The sequence below is a fragment of the Bufo bufo genome, chromosome 1 (genome assembly GCF_905171765.1).
Source record: "Bufo bufo chromosome 1, aBufBuf1.1, whole genome shotgun sequence".
In the NCBI taxonomy this organism is placed as follows: domain Eukaryota; kingdom Metazoa; phylum Chordata; class Amphibia; order Anura; family Bufonidae; genus Bufo; species Bufo bufo.
This window is the reverse complement of record NC_053389.1, coordinates 177,804,466-177,828,091: the sequence shown is the minus strand read 5'-3', so window position 1 is coordinate 177,828,091 and position 23,626 is coordinate 177,804,466. Positions and strand designations below refer to the sequence as shown.

The 23,626-nt window shown below is 43.1% G+C and overlaps 1 protein-coding gene across 2 annotated transcripts in view; it reads left to right on the top strand.

Annotated features, from left to right (window-relative positions):
• Nucleotides 1-23,626, top strand: part of LOC121001481 (leukocyte antigen CD37-like) — a 106,937-nt gene that overhangs the window by 44,761 nt on the left and 38,550 nt on the right. For both annotated transcript variants that reach the window (XM_040432578.1, XM_040432572.1), the window contains exon 2: nucleotides 22,776-22,854. In XM_040432578.1, coding sequence (XP_040288512.1) covers nucleotides 22,789-22,854 — 66 coding nt within the window. In that variant the 5' untranslated portion in view covers nucleotides 22,776-22,788. The remainder of the gene's footprint in view (nucleotides 1-22,775; nucleotides 22,855-23,626) is intronic.

Below are 23,626 nucleotides of genomic sequence, written 5' to 3'. Positions count from 1 at the left end.
TCAAGTATCAAGTTGTAAAGCTGTATAACAGTGGACCATGGGTTGGATCCCTCAAGTTAAATTTGGATGCTATGCAGCAAGAAGATTATGGAAGTCATTTATGACCTGATATACGCCAGTTTTCTTTTGTATATCTGTCGCAGATTGTGGCGCAAAGGTCATTTGCGCCAAAATCTGCGACTTTTCTCCACTTACACCAGGTCTAAAAAAGGGGGCCTGGTGGGGAAGGTGACGGGCCGTTTATCATTTTCTACGCCTGTTTTAGGTGTAGAAAATGGTCTAAATTTAAGCCAGCAAGGAAGCTGTCTTACATTTAGACTGGCAGTGGATGTGCTGAAGTTTTTTAGATGCCAGCTCCTCTACGTAACTTCGGCAGATCCACCGTTAGCGCACGGGGTTATCTTAATAAATGACCCCATATATGTTTTTCACATTTGCATGGATTTTCTCAAACTTCTTCTGTTTGCCTACTCCGAAAACATACAGAACTGCTAGGCCAGGTGACATCCTCTGTCACTCACTATTGTGCAGGTGTTTTTATTCTATTTTTTTATGCTATATTTCAGGGACCCATCAGCATACCTCCCAAGTTTTTGGATGTTTATTATGGTTCATTGTGTGAAATATCCATTTTTTTGAATATCTGTTTTAATTGACACAATAATGTAAACACTTCTGAATATAGAATTTTTTAAATAAATTTATACAAGGAGTGTAATATAAAGATAGAAACCTTGCGTACACTTTCTGGATCAATATAGTAAAATGTAAATGAAAATCTATTCCCCAAATAAAAAAGAGGGACCTTTTTAAGGGGTTTTCTAAGCTACAAATATTAAGTACAGATCATCAATATTAGATTGGTGGGTGTCTGACACCTGGTGGCACTCCCATCAATCAGCTGTCAGCTGATTGCATTGGAACTCACACAGAGAACGGGACGTGGAAGCAGACAGCTCCATTTTCTGTGTAGTGGTCATGCCAGCTTACTGCAGCTTAGCTTCCATTCAAGTGTCGGGTGTCAGTCACCCACCAATCTGAAATTGATGCCCCATCCTATGAACAGGTCATCCATACTGTAGCCCAGAAAACCCCTTTTAGGAGTAAAGAGGGACTTGGGCCAAAAGTAGGGGGATCCTGACTGATGGTAGTTTGGGGGTGCTCTTGATGTTAAATGTCCATGTGGGTGCAAGATGGGGCTTGAAATGGTGCAATGGCCAGTGTGTGGTGTTAGGAGAGTCAGTAACCAGGCCAGATTAACAAAACAAAAGTCTCTCTTTACTATGTACAAAATAGGAGTTGTAGTACATCCAGCAGTTATCTGTGCACAGAGCCAATTCTTCCCAGATGCATGAGCTAAGCAAGTAGTTGGCAACAATGGCTCTCTGATTACACTTTCTATTCCTAAAGTCTCAGTGACCAGGATATCTGGTTAACAATTGCAATCTGGCACCCAGGACTGTAGTGTCCACTAATCTGAATTATAGAGGGTATCTTAGCAGGTTTCCCCTCTCCCGCAGCAGGTTTGGGAACGCTTTATGCTGGGTGACCTTGCTGACTTTTACACTGTAGCCATGCAAATCTTCCTTAAGATCTTCCTCTCTTTCATACCCGAAAGCTTGTGGATGTACCGAAGGCTCCAGGGCTTGAAGCTGGAGTCTGGGGGAGAGAAGCCCGCTCCCTGCTTTCTCCCTCTCTACAGCTAGTCTGACTAGAAAACTCTGGAATTTGGGGGTTGGGCCAGCCCAAACCCTAAGCTCCAGAGAAGGCTGGGCCAGGTGGTGAATCCTGACCCTGCTTGGCTCATGCTGGAACATACTGAGTATACAGTACAATACATTAACAATACATAACTATACAAGTTTGAAATATTTCTAAGACAAAAAGGCTGCCCCAACTGCATATATGTAATAGTCTATTATGTTAATGACCCCAAAGCTCTCGTGATAAAACTTGTACTAAGGTCATATGACAGCATAGTTTATTGAAAGCTGCTTTGTAAAGGCAAATATTATAATCCCATTTCAAACCCTCTTTGTTTTATCATATCTTTACATATGGTATCATTCTTGCTAAAGCCAAATACCAGCATATATCTAACAATAATACGGGAAAGCCAAACTGTATATCTGCCAAACAAAATGTAAAAGACCACAGGAGAGATTTACTGAGAGCAGGGTAATCTTATGTACATAGCACTGCAAACACACATTCAATACACTTATTGTAAGTTCTTCCTTTATTTTAGCAGACCTAAGCCGATCCCATTGCCAGCACTGAGAAAACATACTGCTTTCTTCTTAAAGGCTCTTAAAGCTTTTAACAAGCATAAAACTGTAAAATATAATGTTCTAGAAGATAAAAAGATCTAAACAGCAGGCTTTTGATAACACATAGGCAGCTAAATCAGGCCATATTCCAGTCACTGTAGCTGTGGGGTCAGGTTGTTTCTGTTCAGATTTAGTCATACATACCACAGTGTGCCACTATATAGTGCTCTGTACACAGTGGTGGACTGGCCATAGACCCTACAGGGAAATTTTCCAGTAGGCCGATGCCCAGGGGGGCACCCAAGCCCTCCTCACAGCTGCCAGACTGGTGCATAATGATCTGATGCCCTCAGCATTAATTAGTGCTAGGAACATCAGGTACTTATGCACCTGGCCAACAGCCGCAAGTGCCATCCTGAATTCAACTGTATCACTGTCCTCAGAACAGTGATACAGTTGACTACTGTAGTAAGGGTGGCAGTATTTTGTACAGCACTGTGGTATTTGGTTCTGGTATTTTGTGCGGCACTACAGTTTTGTAGGCCTCGCCTACTTCTGTTGTTCCTGCATACTTGTATTGCCACACCTTCTGTCAATTTTTACCCGCCTACAACATGGGGCCACTTTAAGTTCCCAGTCTGCCCATGTCATACATAATTTAATATATGCCTACATATGCATATTAAATCAGAGGCAGATCGGGTCCAGTAGAGACCCTTAGTGTGCTGTATGACTGCTTAGTGCAACTCTGCGTATTAAAGAGGTTTTCCAGGAGTACTGTATTCTCAGAATAGGTCATCAGTATCTGATTGGTGTCTGAATTCTGACACCTCCAACGATCAGTTGTTTAAAGAGGGCATGGCTTTATGGTGAGCACTGTGGCCTTTTCACAGCATACCAAGTGGCTGTGCTTGGTATTGCAACCCTGGCCCATTAACTTAAATAGGACTGAGTTGCACATAGGCCATGTGACTGATGAACTTGATGTCACTGGGCCAGGAAGAGGCTGCAGTGCTCACCCGAGTGCTGCAGCCTCTTCAAACAGCTGATTGGCAGGGCTGTCGGGAGTCGGACCCCCACTGATCACTTATTGGTAACCTATCCTGAGCATAAGTCATCAATATCAGATCATGGGTGCCTGACACCTTGCACTTCCGTGATCAGTTGTTTAGAAGTAGCTCCGGTAAGTCAGTTGGTCGTATTGTGCATGAAATCACTACTTCCTGAACCAAACCCTTCTTACCAGGGTTATTGAACATGCTGAAGAAATCAGTGCAGTGCAAGGTTTTCTAGGTAATCACAGGCTGGAAGATGAATGTAGTGTAGTAGTGAAAGGTTAATGACCTGTAGGCTCAGCAATAAATGGAGTTGATGTTATCAGATACAGTATATACAATGATTTTATGGCCTCAAAACAGAAACAAAATCTATATGTACAGTACAGACCAAAAGTTTGGACACACCTTCGCATTCAAAGAGTTTTCTTTATTTTCATGACTATGAAGGCATCAAAACTATGAATTAACTATGAATTATGAATGTGGAATTATATACATAACAAACAAGTGTGAAACAACTGAAAATATGTCATATTCTAGGTTCTTCAAAGTAGCCACCTTTTGCTTTGATTTCTGCTTTGCACACTCTTGGCATTCTCTTGATGAGCTTCAAGAGGTAGTCCCCTGAAATGGTCTTCCAACAGTCTTGAAGGAGTTCCCAGAGATGCTTAGCACTTGTTGGCCCTTTTGCCTTCACTCTGCGGTCCAACTCACCCCAAACCATCTCGATTGGGTTCAGGTCCAGTGACTGTGGAGGCCAGGTGCAGCACCCCATCACTCTCCTTCATGGTCAAATAGCCCTTGCTTTCACAGTTTTCCCAATTTTTCGGCTGACTGACTGACCTTCATTTCTTAAAGTAATGATGGCCACTCGTTTTTCTTTACTTAGCTGCTTTTTTCTTGCCATAATACAAATTCTAACAGTCTATTCAGTAGGACTATCAACTGTGTATCCACCTGACTTCTCCTCAACGCAACTGATGGTCCCAACCCCATTTATAAGGCAAGAAATCCCACTTATTAAACCTGACAGGGCACACCTGTGAAGTAAAAAACCATTTCAGGGGACTACCTCTTGAAGCTCATCAAGAGAATGCCAAGAGTGTGCAAAGCAGTAATCAAAGCAAAAGGTGGCTACTTTGAAGAACCTAGAATATGACATATTTTCAGTTGTTTCACACTTGTTTGTTATGTATATAATTCCACATGTGTTAATTCATAGTTTTGATGCCTTCAGTGTGAATCTACAATTTTCATAGTCCTGAAAATAAAGAAAACTCTTTGAATGAGAAGGTGTGTCCAAACTTTTGGTCTGTACTGTATATACAGTATATATTGCTGATTGCAGGAAATTTTGTGGTCTTACCTTTAAATGGCATTTTGTGATCCATCAGTAAGTCATGAACTGCCCCCTGGCACAACTTACAAGCCCCCCAGAATCTATCATTAGGCAGGAAAGGCCCCAGTCTAGAGGCCAGGTGTGTTCTTACGTGTGCCATCAGAAAAGTCCCTCATACACGTTAGATTATTGTGGGGCAAACCCACCGTTTTCTGCTGAATCGGCCAACAATCTGTTGTGTATGGGTAGATCCAGACTCTTCCCTGACAGATGATGGAGAGAGGAAGGATTAACCACATGCTGCTTTCATTCTCCCGGAAGGTGTCTGGCAGTGGCTTTCTCTCCTACCTCCATTCAAAACTCAAAACTGAGTGTGTATGTGTATTGAGGGAGAGATAGCTGTTGACCTACAGTTTTTGAAGGTGTATGGGCACTTTAGGCTGTGAGGTGACTCTTCTGTAAAACCTTCTCACCATGGTTTTTGCACCTGCATTTTATTTGCAATTGGCTTGGTTTTATGCTTAATCTACTGTACATGATATCTTGTGCAGTCTTCCTGTGGTTCCTCTCTATGTACTGTATAGCTGACAGAACTTTCTGTGACGACATATGTACTCAAATGGTGGTCACCCAGACAGGAAGTCATGTGGTGGCCAAGCAACCTGATATGTGAATATATCAATATTTGCAGATGCAGAAGATGACATCATTCTTACCAGTGTCTTATGTGGGGTTGGATGAAAGTCATAATTGAGTAAGGAATGCGAAGAAGACTATATTGCGTCTTATTCCAGTGTCATAAATGTCTAACAATAATGATAATCTTTTCAGTTTTTAAAAAGGGAATATTGCTAGTCCACATTATAGCAAATGTCCTGGCTATATACACTGCCTGGCCAAAAACAAGGCCACCACCTGGATTTAAATATACAAATAGGTAAGAGCTTCCCAGTTGGTTCAGCAAAAAAGAAGCCAGCTGACTACCTGAACATACTGAATGACCAGGTTATTTCATCAATGGATTTTTTCTTCCCTGATGGCACAGGCATATGCCAAGATGACAATGTCAGGATTCACCAGGCTCAAATTGTGAAAGAGTGGTTCAAGAAGAAAGGGACATCATTTTCACACATGGATTGGCTACCAGAGTCCAGAAATGAACCGCATTGAGAATCTTTGGGATGTGCTGGTGAGCACTTTGCACAATGGTCCAAATCTCCCAATACAAGATCTTGGGGATTCAATTAATGCAACGCTGGACAGAAATAAATGTTGTGACATTGCAGAAGCTTGTAGAAACTATGCCACAGCAATGTGTGCCGTAATCAAAGCTAAAGACGGTCAAACGAAATATTAGTGTGTGACATTTCTTTTGGCCAGGCAGTGTATTAATAATGAGAAATTGCAGTTCCTTAAAGACTTTCTATAAGCCTCACTATAGGTGCTTTTGCACTTCTCTGGGGAAGTCACTTCATAAAGATACCATCGCGATTCATACTGACATGTACTGACATGTTAGATACAGGGTACTTTCCCATGATATATTAAGTTAATGTTTAACTATATGATGAACTGAGTTGAATGTTAGCCCATTTTCTTAGTGGAACCTGATCACATATATTCACTAAATTGGGTTTAAAGAGTTCTCCAGGCATTTGGTCGAATTAGGACATGGTTCTAACCTGTGGAGGGAAACTCTTTTTACATTTTACTCTCTCTTACTGGATGTGGCTGCTTCTTTTCCTGTTCAGTTGCATTGACTATGATGCAGCTGAAAAGGAAAAGAAGCAAACACATCCGGTTGGGACCCAGGTGGCAAAGCCCGCTGCAAGGCTGTGGTGCTTTGGTGAGCGCCACAGCATCTTTGTAGGCCAATGATGTCATGTTTATCGGTCACATGGCCTAGGCGCATTTTAGTCCAATTTGAGTGAATTGGGCTAAGCTGTGATACCAAGCACAGCCGCTGTCAATGAATGACACTGTGCTTGCTTGGCTGCGAAAAGGGTGCGGGGCTTACTGGAGTGCTGCAGCCTTATCAAATCGTGGGGGTCCTGGGTGTTGGAACCCCTGTGTATATGGCTGGGCAGGGTGGTATACCATAGGGTATATAGCAGCGACAGGTCCTTGCATGGCATGCAACTACTTCCACCATTGATAGGCCACAGAAATGACGCACCTGTAGATGTCACGTCACGCTTCCAGTTTAGTGGGGACTGGAAGCGGGCGAGAAAGGAGCTCCTTTACTTTTTTTACTTTTGAACCCTGCCTGGCTTATAAACAGAGTTTTCTGGTTTTGAAGACCTTCTTGATCTGAATTTTTTAAGACATCCTCATCTGCATTTTTCTTCCACACAAATTATAACTCTTCATGTTGGGCATGGCCTCTTAACTGCTAAAACTTAACTTTCTGAGTTGTTGATGTGTAGGGTGTAACCAAAGCCTTAATTCCATGAATGAATACATTTCCTTGCAAACCAAAATTAGCAAAATGTACAGTCACACTTTTATCATTCTTGAAATTCTGATGATTGATCTAATAGTTGTGAAGTCTTTGTATAGTAACAGTAGAAAGAGAACTTAGGGAATGTGTTTGAGGAAAAACGTACAGTAAGACAAGAAGACTTAAAAACTTCCCTCAACAGACACTCAGATTAAGATTTGAGCATGTGAGGCAATAATCAGTTTATTTTCCAAGGGCAACATCAAGGCTGTGGTGTGAAATCTATGGCAATGGTGCTAGTTTTTATACAAAACTGTGACTGTGTCCTCCTCATTCGAAGGCCTGCAGATTATATGGGGTTAGCGGGCACCTGAGGGAGTTCAAAGCTTCCAAGCAACAAAATGGTCTACAAAGGTGCAGCAGTGTCTTTTAGTTTTTTTATCTTTAAAAAAACATGAAAGTTTTCTTCTAATACTCAAGCGCAACTAGTTCTGCTGCTGTTTGCTGGAGTACGGATCAGAAACAATCAGTGTGACCAATTTACAATAATAGGATAAGTACAGTACGAAGTTCACCTGCCAGGTTATATTTGGTGTATCCAGTATATGCATTTATACCCAATTGCTGCCTCTAAAAAGATGTAGTTATGAATGAACTTTGTGATGGACCATGACATTGCCATTTTTGGTGTATATAGGATAGATATGGACAGCATATGTCATGAAATCACAAAACATTGCATTTGTCTACAATCTTTTAATGTATTTCTGTTGAATTCCCTTTTAAGGAATTCTGTGTTTGCAAAAATTACATAAATAATTGATATTTCAGTTCTTGTAGCACAAAATTTGACAGAAGTTGCAGGTAACTTCCCAATTTCTTGGTTCCTATTTTCTACATCACCTCTGTGTCTTACATATTTAGTCACACAGGAAAAAACAAGAAGTGTTCAGCTTCATGTTCTACATTGAAATGTGATTGGTTTGCGATGGTCAGTTCCTCTCCTTTTATCTGTGCCTTCCATACATAAGGAAGATAATTGATGTTTTCTATATTACGCACACAAGAATATTTTGAAATGTACAGTCGTGGCCAAAAGTTTTGAGAATGACACAAATATTAGTTTTCACAAAGTTTGCTGCTAAACTGCTTTTAGATCTTTGTTTCAGTTGTTTCTGTGATGTAGTGAAATATAATTACACGCACTTCATACGTTTCAAAGGCTTTTATCGACAATTACATGACATTTATGCAAAGAGTCAATATTTGCAGTGTTGGCCCTTCTTTTTCAGGACCTCTGCAATTCGACTGGGCATGCTCTCAATCAACTTCTGGGCCAATTCCTGACTGATAGCAACCCATTCTTTCATAATCACTTCTTGGAGTTTGTCAGAATTAGTGGGTTTTTGTTTGTCCACCCGCCTCTTGAGGATTGACCACAAGTTCTCAATGGGATTAAGATCTGGGGAGTTTCCAGGCCATGGACCCAAAATGTCAATGTTTTGGTCGCCGAGCCACTTAGTTATCACTTTTGCCTTATGGCACGGTGCTCCATCGTTCTGGAAAATGCATTGTTCTTCACCAAACTGTTGTTGGATTGTTGGAAGAAGTTGCTGTTGGAGGGTGTTTTGGTACCATTCTTTATTCATGGCTGTGTTTTTTGGCAAAATTGTGAGTGAGCCCACTCCCTTGGATGAGAAGCAACCCCACACATGAATGGTCTCAGGATGCTTAACTGTTGGCATGACACAGGACTGATGGTAGTGCTCACCTTTTCTTCTCCGGACAAGCCTTTTTCCAAATGCCCCAAACAATCGGAAAGAGGCTTCATCGGAGAATATGACTTTGCCCCAGTCCTCAGCAGTCCATTCACCATACTTTCTGCAGAAGATCAATCTGTCCCTGATGTTTTTTTTTGGAGAGAAGTGGCTTCTTTGCTGCCCTTCTTGACATCAGGTCATCTTCCAAAAGTCTTCGCCTCACTGTGCGTGCAGATGTGCTCACACCTGCCTGCTGCCATTCCTGAGCAAGCTCGGCACTGGTGGCACTCCAATCCCGCAGCTGAATCCTCTTTAGGAGACGATCCTGGCGCTTGCTGGACTTTCTTGGACGCCCTGAAGCCTTCTTAACAAGAATTGAACCTCTTTCCTTGAAGTTCTTGATGATCCTATAAATTGTTGATTGAGGTGCAATCTTAGTAGCCACAATATCCTTGCCTGTGAAGCCATTTTTATGCAACGCAATGATGGCTACACGTGTTTCTTTGCATGTCACCATGGTTAACAATGGAAGAACAATGATTTTAAGCATCACCCTCCTTTTAACATGTCAAGTCTGCCATTTTAACCCAATCAGCCTGACATAATGATCTCCAGCCTTGTGCTCGTCAACATTCTCACCTGAGTTAACAAGACGATTACTGAAATGATCTCAGCAGGTCCTTTAATGACAGCAATGAAATGCAGTGGAAAGTTTTTTTTTGGGATTAAGTAAATTTTCATGGCAAAGAAGGACTATGCAATTCATCTGATCACTCTTCATAACATTCTAGAGTATATGCAAATTGCTATTATAAAAACTTAAGCAGCAACTTTTCCAATTTCCAATATTTATGTAATTCTCAAAACTTTTGGCCACGACTGTACATTTGCAAATACTGTACCTTGTGGGACTGTGGGAATAAACACTTTGGAGGTTTCTATACCTCCCATTCATGTGTAGCCACTTCACCATTTTTATCTGGGAATGCTCCTGGCACATTATCGGGATTAAATTGTGACTAGGCTGACATTGCTTGGACTTTTATGATAGAAGTCCTTTAAAAATAATTTTGGAAGAAATTCTATAAATGTAGTTTTATGTGTTTATCAGGCGCCTGACTTAGGAGGTGGCCCAGGAAGAAACTAAAAGTGGCACCATATTGTAGGTGGATCCACATTGAAATAAAGGGTGGCCAACACAAGTAGACAGAGTCAGCAGTACTACAAAACCAAATGCGGCAGTACAGCAGACATATTGCCCCAGCAGGACAAAATACTTGCCCAGCAGCTGTCCCTCTGTGACTTTTCCTCCTCCTGATGCCTCTAATTATGGAGGAAGGCTCTTAGGAGGTGAGACACAGGCCACAGCAAAGAGCCAGTCCTACCTCCAATATGCCTGGTCTAGTGCTACCAAACATACAGGAGAATACAGCACCACATACCTATTACATCCAGCAATATTTCCTCTGATCTAGACATTCTCTTTCCTCATCTTATCATTTGGACCAGACCATGATGACAAGCGGCGGACTAGTCATAGACCGTTCAGGAAATTTCCTGGTGAGCTGATGTCCAGGGGGCTATTTGAGCCCTCTTCTCTTCCGCTGAGAGCATCAGGTACTTATGTACCGTGCCAGTGGCTGCAGGCCCCCCCCCCCTTGAGTACAACTGTATCTCTGTCCACAGGATACTGCAGCAGGGCATGGGTGCCCATGGCTCCTTGTCCTGCTATTCACCTTCATAGACTACAGGCCACTATATTTGTCAGTGTACAAGTGGCGAATGGCAGAGGAACACGGTCATGTCAGGCCACAGGCCTGGTCATTACTATTGGAAGTCAAGGGAGGCATGCTTAAGAGCAGGGCTGGCTTGGTGTTGTGTTCTTCATCTCACCTTCTAAGCCCCCTGCTCCATATCTTAAATAGAGATAATTGGAAGAGGACAGAACATGGTACCTATTGGGGACCACCACAGAAGGACAGACATTTTGTGCTGAACTGTGGTATTTGGTTCTACTGGAACTGTATTTTGTGCTGCACTGTTGTATTGCTGACCCCATCTACTTTTGTTGGCCCTGCCGGGTCAACTTGGACCTGCCTACAACATGAGGGACACTTTTATGTTTTTTCCCAGGGCCGCTTTAACTTCCCAGTCACCCCTGATGACGACTTCTTTCGGGCCATGTCACATCTCTGCAGAGTCTTCCAAACAGACCCTTAGATTGCTCACTTTTCCATCATTCTCCCCACCTTCTCAGCAAAAACTGCCCATCCTAGTGCCCCAACAGTGTCATCTTGCTGCAACCCCCAATACTGTGCCCACCAGGCTCTCGAATGCCTCCTGATATTTTACTGCAGAAATAATAGTGCTATACTGATATTTCTCCTGACAGTATTAGTACCATACAAACATAATAGTGCCAAGCATCGTTCCCTCACTAGCTCTCCACAGGCGTTCACGAAGATGTAATCGATTCAGGTCTGCACTGTTCGTACACTGCCACACAAACACAAATTTAGGAGGTCACCTGCAGCTGCAGACCTTGTACATATGTACCTGTTGGTCCCAGTGCCAATGCCGGGAGCATCAGGTCACTATGTAGCCGGCCGGCAGCTGTGATGAGGGCTTGGGTGTCCCTTTCGGCATCAACCCACCAGGATCTTTGCTGGTAGGATCTATGACCAGTCATCTAGTGCTTGTATGATTATATACTATCACTTTGTGTTTTGATAACCCTGTACATTACATTTCAAATACAGTATATGATCCCAAGTGGCAAGTGGATAGGCGTATTGAAACAATTATTTTAATTTACAAATAGTCCATTTAGACCATTATTCGCCTTTTTTCCACCTGCTTACTATATTAAAACCCTGTATAAGCTATGCTCATATTTATTTACAGTGGGGTCTGCGGGGTTCTCTTGTGGTGTCTGTTGTTTTGGAGGGAAGAAAAGCATTACATGAAGCACTAGACCATCTGTTAAAGACAGTATGTCATCAGCAGCTGCTGTAATAAACTAAGCACATGGACAAATGGCCTTTGCTCATCTGAAATAAATCATTGGGGGAATTTATCATTCCCCCACGCCAGTTTTCCTAGCTCTGCGCTGGCACAGATTTCACATTAGGCGCACGGACTGCCAAGTTTGCACCTAATTTATGATGAGGCATGTAGCTCCTTATATATTAGGCACATCTTCCAGTAGCGCAGGGGATATCATAGACCAGTGATGGTGAAGCTTTGAGAGACCGAGTGCCCAAACTGCAACCCAAAACCCACTTATTTATCGCAAAGTGCCAACACGGCAATTTAACCTGAATACCAATATAATATATCTTCCATGTACTTTATCATTTAGCTATAACAGCCTACCTACATTCAGTGCGCTTCCTGTGCTGATCATAGTGTGCTCTGCCCTGATGAATGGCAGGAAAAGTCTAAGGCATATTGGTACACCATAGACTTATTGCAGGGCATGGGTGCCCACAGAGAGGACTCTGAGTGCCGCCTCTGGCACCCGTGCCGTAGGTTCACCACCACTATCACAGACAATTGTGATAAATCCTGTCTATGATGAATTAATGAATAACCCCCATGTCTCCATTTATCTGTTGTGCCAAAATATTAGTTTTTCAAAATATGCAAATTAGCTGTTGCCTGCACAAAGGGTGTTCCCTCTACCCTCAGTGCATGAAACACCCCCTCCTTCAGCTCCCAGCCACTCCTTCTGAAGGTTGATTGAGAGGGCCAGGCGTTAACTTCATCATGCGCCCCTGTGTAATGGCACAGCGTTAGTTATATGTAAATGAGGTGCTCGGGGCACTGAGGGGCTGGCCTTGCATGAGATTTCAGGGCCAGGCATCCTGATCTCTATCAATTCCACTGGGAGAGGGAGTGGCAATGGGGAGAGGCGGAGCTGAAGATGTGCTCTTGGGGGCTAGGCCAGACTCTTGTGCTCTGAGCACCTCATTTACTTAGAACTCAAAGTAAGAATTTCTCTGCATTGCTAATACTGGTTGCAGAGAGAAAGGGCTCATTTTAGTCACCGTGATCAAACCTACCAGGCAGTATGCCTGATTTAATGGGGTTGATCATGGTGATAGATGCTCTTTAAATGACCAACTGCTACCCACTTGTTGCTTGCTTTACTCCTGTTTGTAAAGACAGGAACATGGTGGTGCCAGATTATAAATTATTCTGGATGACTAGATGGCCATAGTAAGTATATAAGATATACGGACATGTCAGCAAATTCTGTATTATAAGTTAGCAAAAAAAAAACCTCAACGGTTATTAGATGCTATTCTCCTGTTATAGAACCATATTCTACACATAGAAAACAATGGAGTTGTATTGCAAATCTAAATTCTATTGTCACATTATGGCCACCTTGACATACACGTCTCGGTTTAGAAATGCTGCTTACAATGCACAGATGTTATAACAGTATAATAGTGGTGCTAAGGTAACTAATGGGCGGTATCACTGGATATCATTTTTGAGAAGCATTTTCAGAAAATCCAGCATGGTAAATCCTGCAATGAATAGCAGCCAGGGCATAAATCTCTAGGTTTCTTCAATGGAAAAACCTGTTACACTTCAGTCAGTTTTTGCTTTTGAATGGCATCGGTTCTTTTAAAAGGTCATTAAACATGAGAGTGCCTGCGCTCCCTGCTTTCAGATCTGGGGTTGAAACAAGCAAATCTCCCTGTTCTCCACCTGCTGACATAAATCTCTTTCCATTTTCCTGTTGTATGTTCCTCTTACCATTTCCTACTAGAATAAAGAGTTCAATAACCCACAAGCAAACAACTCGCTCATTGTCTGAGTTCACAGTAGGTTATGTAGGAGTTTCTCTGTCTGCATTTTATGGAATTGAGTTTTACTGATCATATCAAAGACATTCTTTAAAGGGGTTATTCACCCCCTATAATGGCCCCCCAAATGCCCGGGGCCCTCACACAGATTGTACTTACCTTGCTACACGGCACCCATGTCTCCCCTGATGCCTGCAGGGCCACTGCTGCATCTCCCTGTCACGCGGATCAAATCATCCGATGAGGACGAGCCTCCCTGGCATCACGGTGTGACGCTAGGGAGGCTCGTCCCCATCACGGCCTGCTATTGACTAACCACCCCGCAAAAATTTGCGGATCGCACATGGATCTAAAATACGATTATGTGGCTGAGGCCTAATAATAAGATTCGTTGTGGTCACAGGCCTCAGGTGCCAGGCTATCTCCGGTGACCCTTTTTGCTGAAGGGGCCTTCACATGTGTCAGATTTTGTTGCAGAAAATTTCTGCGACGGAAAATCAGTACCATTTATCTAAATGGAGTTGTTTTGGCGGGAAGCACATGGATTTCTGCAAACCCATTCAGATAAATGGAACTAATTTTCTGCAACAAAATCTTCTGCATGTAAAGGCACCCTGATGTCCCCTGTTTGACCGCACAAGTGGTACTCACCTAAGCCAGGACTGACTATAATAGCCCCATATTGTGTGTTACTCAGCTTTCCCAGGATTTTTTTTTTATATCTTTTTTTATACCTTACTTACCCTACATTCACATCTGCATTTTGGAATCTGGCAGGCTGTTCCCACAGAGGAACTGCCTGCTGGAGTGCACTGTATCCAGCATGGCCGGATAATGCCGCATCCTGCTGGATCCCCATTGACTACAATGGGATCCAATAGGGGTTTGCCCATTTTCCGCCTTAACGGCTACAGACATCACATGCCAGCAGGACTGGACTCACAGCGAGGGCACAGGTGAGCCCATATTTCAAAATCACCTTGCCCACAGCAGGACAGGACCAGCGGGGAATGAACTGTCAGCAATCTCAGCTGCTGCACCACACGGCACAGCCTGAGCTAGTTTAGTACTCTTCTTAGTAGTGAGTGGCAGGTTGGGAGCGCATATAACGGCGCTGTCATTGTGGACAAGAGGTTGGCTGTGCTTTGTGTGCTGAGCAGGCGGCTACTAGGAGGAAAGTACCATCCGCTCCTTAATAGGAGCAGAGCAGACATTGGGTGCGTCCTGAGGGCAAGGCTGGTCTTTCAGGAGTGCAACTACTAGAAGTAGTTTCACCTTACCGGCGCCAAACTCACTTTCCCCTAGATGGCACTGTCTGAGACAGCTGCCTCACTTTGCCTCATTAAAGGTGCGCCCTTGTCATTTATGCCGGAAAGCATCTGGATACCCTTTAGATCCCATACCTGCCATTATTCAGGTATATGCTGGATACAGTGAATTCTGCCAGGCTGCCACATTGTGAAATCTGCACAACAGCCTTACATATCTCTATAGTGTTATGCACTTTTTAATTCTAGTGGTAATGCTATCATTCAAAGGGAGGCTGCCAGGGTATATGTTCAACATAGAGGAGTGAGGGTATGTTTACACATAGTTTTCTTGGTGTGGATTTTGGCTCAGATTCCACGCCAAAAACATGCAACAGAAATGCATGCAGATCTTCCCCATTTTTTTCAATGGAGAATCTGCATGTTAAAAACCACATGGCCCAAAAAACGGAAGTCTCCTGTAAATTCTTGATGCGGAATCTGCATTCAGAATTCCAGATGAAAATAGGCAGGAATGAAAATCCACACCAAATCTGCATCAAAAACCACATCCAAAAAAAGCCTGATGTGGATTCCACAACAGGTATTTTTCAGCACAGAAATAGGTTGGTCAGTTTATAGTCAGTTTGAAATAATTTGTAATATTGTTGGCTATTTTATTTTTTCCAAATTTCTAGTCACTGGGAGTAATTATCAAAGACCATCTTTTTACGCTGACTCTGCGCCATCGGAGGAAGTGTCTAATTTATGATGAGGCACAGGCCTTGTCATAAATTAGGTGCACTTCCAGCAGTCAGGGACTGGCGTAGTTTTCACTCCTATTTACAGATGTAAATGTTAGTAAATTTGCCGGGGCTGATGTCCCAGTCCCCACCACTCCCAAGTGGCAAGGACAGCGTAAAAACACAACGTGTGACAAAATTGTGTTGCACTTGAGTTAAAAAGTCACAAATCGGGGTCTTGCGACTTGTATGCCAAAAACCGTAATACTGCTGTTAGTAAATGACCCCCGCTGTGGTGTAAGACACATGGTCAGTATAAACTGAATCCCTTCAGACCCACACCTGCCTATCTATTATATATATTAGGAACTACAGACACAGCAATTTACTTATATATGCTGTTATCAGAATCACTCTCATTACTGATAAAGAGAGAATATATCCGAACACTGATATTTATCCAGAGATGAGCCGCACCACAGAGGCGTTACTTATCTCTTCCTGCAGAAGTAGATATATATGGTCATAAATATCATCATGACTTTATCAGTTCTGATAACAAATAACAACATGTATCTAACGTAAAAATAAGCACCTGCTCAAATAGATGTCTGTGGTAACTGGCACAAGGTGAGCCGTTGGCGGTAGCTAGGGAGGACAGGACAGGGGGAGAGCAATCTTGCTCAGCTGTTTTTGTCCATAGACTTGGGGGCACATGCATGCCCACTCCTTTTAATCTCCAAGTCTCCAAATAAGTGAATGTGCAGTACTCTAAAATTGTTTAATTTGTCATTTTATACGTTGTATCCCCAGTATAGTAATGTATGGGAGTGACTGAGTTAACCAACTCTGGCACTGCCTCTAGGAAGGCTGAGTTGTGGACTGTTAGTTCCACCGCTAGCTCAGTCTAGTAGAGAAGTCTAGTGTTAGCAGGGAAGGAGATATGAGGCAAAGTCCATGTGATCCACGCCTCAGTACTAGGCCTCAAGCTACAGAGACAAATCATCTCTGCATGTTCTACCAAGAGAGCACCATCTTTACATTGTAAAACTCCTGGGGAAAAAGAGAAAGAAAATTCTAGTAATCAGTCAGTAAGGTACACTTTTATCAAAAGCTAGTGGACATTACTGCTGTGGGGGGTATACTGCTAAGACACCATCCACACTTAGCACTTAGACATGACCTAGTTTCCCTATGTCTGTATGCCGCAGTAGAGTATTACAACCTTTTAACCAAAAGTATTGTCAGCCTCAGATTTTGCAGAGGAACAGTGAAGGGGTACATCCATTCTAAACCTGGCCTATACCCATACAAAACCATCTGGGGGAAGATTTGCACTGTACACTCTTGGAACCGTGATCTCATACTGTTGGAAGTACTACAACCCTCATTTTACACTACAGTAAAGAGACATTTATTCAGATAAATCTATATCATATGACGACCATTGCACACCCTACACGCCCTGCCTTGCACCCATACAAACCTTAACACCACGGGCACCTCAAACTACCATCAGAAAGAAGCCCTAACATCAGGGAGTGCCCTGAGGGAAGAAAGAGTGTGTCCTTTTTTTTTACTTCACTGGCCATAGGCAGCAATAGGGTGAGAAAAGTCACTATGGTAGACTTTCTGCAGCCACAGCCACTACCACTCCCATCCTACACTCCGGCTCCTTAAGGGCTCAATGCAAATGGGTGTGTGCGAAAGGTCCATTCAGATAATTGGAGCCAGGCTGTAGTGCACTGTGCAGTGGTGACCTGGAAGGCTGAGGTGCAGATAAAACTTTAAACAGGACACATTGCTATAGCAATACTGCAGCCCATTCATTCAGTGACTGCAAGCAGCAATCTTAAAAAGCAGTGGTGTAATTTCTCCTAGACTTCAATATAAACAGCCCCCTCCCCACCTACCATGTGATATTCCTTATACTAGTGTATTCCAATGTGGCAGAGGAGCCTTTTGGCCCTGTTTTGGCACCAGGGCTCACACACCCCAACTGTTGAGCTAGAGCTTAGGTTAGGAAGTTTTTTTTTATCGTCTGAATGTAAACAATAAAATATTGCATTCACTGACTGCAAGCAGATATTTGTCAACTGTCACAGAGCAATTCTGCTAACAGATACTCTTAGGGGCACATTTATTAAGACCAGAGTTTGAGACGCCGGTCTTAATAAGGCCCTGCGCTGGCGGTGGATCACTAAAGTTATGTAGAGGTGCGGCGGTTGATCACCGAAGTTATGTAGTGGTGCAGCAGTGGATCACCGAAGTTATGTAGAGGTGCGGCGGTGGATCACCGAAGTTATGTAGTGGTGCGGCGGTGGATCACCGAAGTTATGTAGAGGTGCGGCGGTGGATCACCGAAGTTATGTAGTGGTGCGGCGGTGGATCACCGAAGTTATGTAGAGGTGTGGCGGTGGATCACCGAAGTTATGTAGTGGTGCGGCGGTGGATCACCGAAGTTATGTAGTGGTGCGGCGGTGGATCACTGAAGTTATGTAGAGGTGCGGCGGTGGATCACCGAAGTTATGTAGTGGTGCGCGGTGGATCACCGAAGTTATGTAGTGGTGCGGCGGTGGATCACCGAAGTTATGTAGAGGTGTGGCGGTGGATCACCGAAGTTATGTAGTTGTGCGGCGGTGGATCACCGAAGTTATGTAGTGGTGCGGCGGTGGATCACCGAAGTTATGTAGAGGTGCGGCGGTGGATCACTGAAGTTATGTAGTGGTGCGCGGTGGATCACCGAAGTTATGTAGTGGTGCGGCGGTGGATCACCGAAGTTATGTAGTGGTGCGCGGTGGATCACCGAAGTTATGTAGAGGTGCGGCGGTGGATCACCGAAGTTATGTAGTGGCGCGCGGTGGATCACCGAAGTTATGTAGTGGTGCGGCGGTGGATCACCAAAGTTATGTAGAGGTGCTTCGGTGAATCACTGAAGTTATGTAGAGGTGGGGCGGTGGATCACTGAAGTTATGTAGTGGTGCGGCGGTGGATCACTGAAGTTATGTAGAGGTGCGGCGGTGGATCACCAAAGTTATGTAGAGGTGCTTCGGTGAATCACTGAAGTTATGTAGAGGTGGGGCGGTGGATCACCGAAGTTATGTAGTGGTGCGGCGGTGGATCACCGAAGTTATGTAGAGGTGCGGCGGTGGATCACCGAAGTTATGTAGAGGTGTGGCGGGGGATGTAGAGGTGCCTGCCTCTACATAACTTCGGCGCATCCACTGCTGCTTCTAAATGTAAGACAGCTTCTTTGCTGTCTTACATTAAGACCATTTTCTTTGCCTAAAACCGGTCAACTTTTCTGGACCTGGCGTGAGCGGGGAAAAGTCGCAGATTCTTTTACGCCGCAATGTGCACCAGAAATAAGCCTAATATAGTTTACTATTATACTATTTAATATAGGACCCCCTTAATTTTTCCCCCACAGTTCCTCTCCTGCTCTTGCATTTCCAGATCTATTCAGCATTCCTGCTCTCTCATATGTGACCCTTTCTTCACCCTTTCACGGCATCATGCATTTAAAGGAGAAGGTCTAAATTGAATAATGGACTCCATGTGTTAGAATCTGTATTTCCATATCTCCTCTTGGATCAGTCTTTCATTCAATTATCCCTTCCATCAATGTTTACTTCCACATTTACATTACATACTGACTAAATTATTCACGTTGGTGATCATGCAGGACTGGATTGGTCCGTGTCAGGCTGAGGGTATTAGGCCGTGCTTAAAGGCTTGGGATACTCTCCAGAGTACTTTCAACTCAAGACGTGGAAGATTAAATGTTAACTAGTTCTGAGTAGCCATTAAGTCCTTTATGTTGAACAGAGGATAATTGCAGTCACCCCCTGCACCCCCCCAAATAATAACACATAATAACCTAATGGTCTTTAGGCAATTTCACTGGAAGACTAAAGAAGTCTCCAGATGTGTTTTATGTTCTCCTTGAATTACAGTTGAAGTGACAGTACTAATAATGTGATTATCTCCTAAATGCATCCAGTAGAGGCATCCTTATAGTTCATTGCTTTAATAAGGTTATCTACAATAATCTCTGCTGGACCAGGTGTATGAGCGGCTGAGCTATATGAGACCACCATGAGACTGCAGATCAATTTTCAGCAGCCTAAACTGGTTTAGATGACATTCTAGGCCAGTAACGTGAGAAAATTCCAGATGCCTACAGCCACCGCTAGGAACAGCAGTGAAAATGACTGCATATAGATTTATTTGTGAGCTCACTGGGAGCTGTCTAAATCTGTATGCAGTAAGCTCCCCCTAGGGGTGGCTGCAACATTTTCTAATTTGAAGGGGATTTGTCATGATGATATACCTCTAAAGCCAAACAAGGTGCGATGGAGTTACAAAACTTCTGCTCAGGTGCCCTGAATAGACAGCACGGTTATATAAATTACTGTACCTGCTAAACCGAACCCTCGATGATAAAGAAATAATATTCCAAACTGGACTTACCCTTGAATTTTTTAGGTTTTATTTGAAAGTGAACATTCTCCTAGGAAAGGAGGTAATCTTCTTTCTCGTGATATCACAGGATAAAGGAAAATGTCCTCTGATCTAGACTGTCACCGTAAAGTATAATAGATGACGGGCCCTTTTTTGACAAGAGAGAGTTTATCACCAGTGGATTTTTCTCCTGCACTTCTACATAATAGACAGATTTTGCCCAAGACTTGCTGTAGATTTTTGCACTGCAAAAGGTGAAATATGTGGCAAAGATCTGGGGCAAATCCTCAGCATAGCTTACGTGAGAGGTGGATTCAAAAGTCCACAGAATGACCTAATATGTGCACTTGAGAAATCTACTATGTACAAATTGGGTTTTGTGACACAGCACCCACTAGTATTGTATTGTAAGGCCTGATTCACACATCCAAGCTCGGCCTGGGAAACAAGGCCCATGTGACAGCCACGTCCTCAAACCTGAAGTGACTGCATCATAGCAATGTATTTCATCTTAGGTCTATTGTACTGTACTCACGTCATCATTTCCTGGACACGGTCATGTGAATCAGGCCTTAGAAGAATCTGTAATGGAAATTTGCAATGGATCCACCATGTCTGAACATAGCCTAAAGACTACTGTTTAACCCCTTACTTTATTTTTTTCTATCTATAAGTAAGGCTACTTTCACACTAGCGTTCGGGTGTCCGCTCGTGCGCACCGTTTGAAGGGGCTCACGAGCGGCCCCGAACGCATCCGTCTGGCCCCAATGCATTCTCAGTGGAGGCGGATCCACTGAGAATGCATCCGCCTGGCAGCGTTCAGCCTCCGCTCCGCTCAGTGAGCGGACACCTGAATGCTGCTTGCAGCGTTCGGGTGTCCGCCTGGCCGTGCGGAGGCGAGCGGATCCGTCCAGACTTACAATGTAAGTCAATGGGGACGGATCCGCTTGAAGATGACACCATATGGCTCAATCTTCAAGCGGATCCGTTCCCCATTGACTTACAATGTAAAGTCTGGACAGATCCGCTCAGACAACTTTCACACTTAGAAAATTTTCTAAGTTTTAATGCAGACGCATCCGTTATGAACGGATGCGAACGTCTGCATTATCGGAGCGGATCCGTCTGATGAAACATCAGACGGATCCGCTCCGAACGCTAGTGTGAAAGTAGCCTTAGAGGGCTTGTCTCACTTCAGCAAATGGCATTTATCATGTAGAGAAAGTTAACACAAAGGACTTACTAATGTATTGTGATTGTCCATATCGCTTCCTTTGCTGGCTGGATTCATTTTTCCATGACATTATACACTGCTCATTTCCATGGTTATGAACATCTGCAATCCATCAGTGGTGGTCATGCTTGCACACTGGAGGAAGAAGCACTTGCCTATGTGCGCTCCCACGGTCCAAAGAGTCTGGCGCTTTTTCCTATAGTGTGCAAGCACGGCCACCACTGATGGATTGCAAGGTGGTCATAACCATGGAAACAAGCAGTGTATAATATGATGGAAAAATGAATCCATCCAGCAAAGGAGGTAATATGGACAATCACAATACATTAGTAATTGTCTTGTATTAACTTTCTCTATATAATAAAAGCTGTTTGCTGAACCCCTTTAAAAGTAGATGAAGATGAGAAATTTTGTAATATATCTTATTACAGAAAAATGCCTCTTTCTCCACCTAATAGACTTTTCTCCTTCTCCCCCACCTCCTGCACTGATCTTTTACTCTCAATCCACTGGTAAAATTCATACATAGGAGTCCATAGCAGGGTCTCCTCTTTTCTATATATGCAGTGTATTGGAGACATCACAGCAGCTATTGTCTGCCCACAATTAGAGATGAAGACCCCAAAGGTAGAACGTATCCAGCACTCAATATAAAACCCAGTTTACTTTATTTTAGAAGATAGATACTAGAAAATTTACAAATACAGGTCTCGCTTACATGTATCGATATGATAGTGGGACCTGTGGTTTTAAATATTCTGCTCCATATACAGGACACAACATCATTTTAAGTACATTTACTTCTTTAGATAAAGTGCATCATCCATGTTCCACAGCACAAATTCATATGCATTATCCATAGCAATTGAAAAAACGCAGCATCTGAATAAAGTCCAAGACACTTCATTAGTATTTATCCATTCAGGGAGCTAGTTCTATTATGGGCGGCCCGTTCCGTTCTGAAAATTGCGGAACGCAAACAGGCGGCATCCGTGTTTGCGGATTGCTAAACACAGAGCGGTCATGTGCATGAGCCCTTATTTTAGCAATGTGAAAAGCTTGTTACACTGTCGGGTTAGCACATTTAACTCACTGATGTTGCTAGATCTGTACTGTATGACTGCTATGGCACCGATGTAAAAACATGACCCCACTTATAGTTATGTGAACTTCTACATAGTCCCCTCACCAGGCATTGTGATGGCATACATGAAAACTAGGAGGGGGCTACAGTTTCATATCTAATTGGCACCGTCTATGTCCACAGGGTGGTGAAAAGGAATGTTTACCTACCTTGCATTTCAGATAATCTGTATATTAAAATAAATGATGATGACCCAGGGAAATAACGTTTGCATAATGACCTATATGGAATTTCTGTTTTTGTACTTGCTGTACAGGAGGAAAGAGAAGATGGCTATGAAAGGCTGCCTGAGCGTGACAAAATATTTCCTGTTTGTCTTCAACCTTTTTTTCTTTGTAAGTACCATGTGCATTCATTTGTTTTGTTATAAATTTTAAAACGTTATTGTTACTTCATGGTCTGTTATAGTGTTATTGTTTAGATAACCTCTAATATTTTCTGTATTCTATTATATTATAGCTTTATTCTATTATGAATACAACATTTTTGCTGAATTGTGGCACCTTTTCTTTTTCCCATACTATCAGGTCCTGGACTAAAGTAACATTTTTCCAATTTTATTTTATTTTTTTACATTGCCTAATGGTACTTTCACACTAGCGTTTTTCTTTTCCGGCATAGAGTTCCGTCACAGGGGCTCTATACCGGAAAAAAACTGATCAGTTTTATCCCTATGCATTCTGAATGGAGAGCAATCCGTTCAGGATGCATCAGGATGTCTTCAGTTCAGTCATTTTGACTGATCAGGCAAAACATGCTACGGTTTTATCTCCGGCGAAAAAAACTGAAGACTTGCCTGAATGCCTGATCCGGCATTTCAATGCATTTTTTTGACTGATCATGATCCTGATCAGTCTTACTAATGCCATTAGTTGGCATACTTTTTGCCGGATCCGGCAGGCAGTTTCCGGCAACGGAACTACTTGCCGGATCTCTCTGCCGCAAGTGTGAAAGTAGCCTAATACAAACACATACGTCTCCTAAACCCAGGTTTTCATTCATCTAACTGTATGTATGAGTTTATCCATGCTCAACTACATGTGATATTTATGCGGTATGTATATACTGTACTTGTATGCAGAGATGTAATTTAACGCTCCTGTGCCC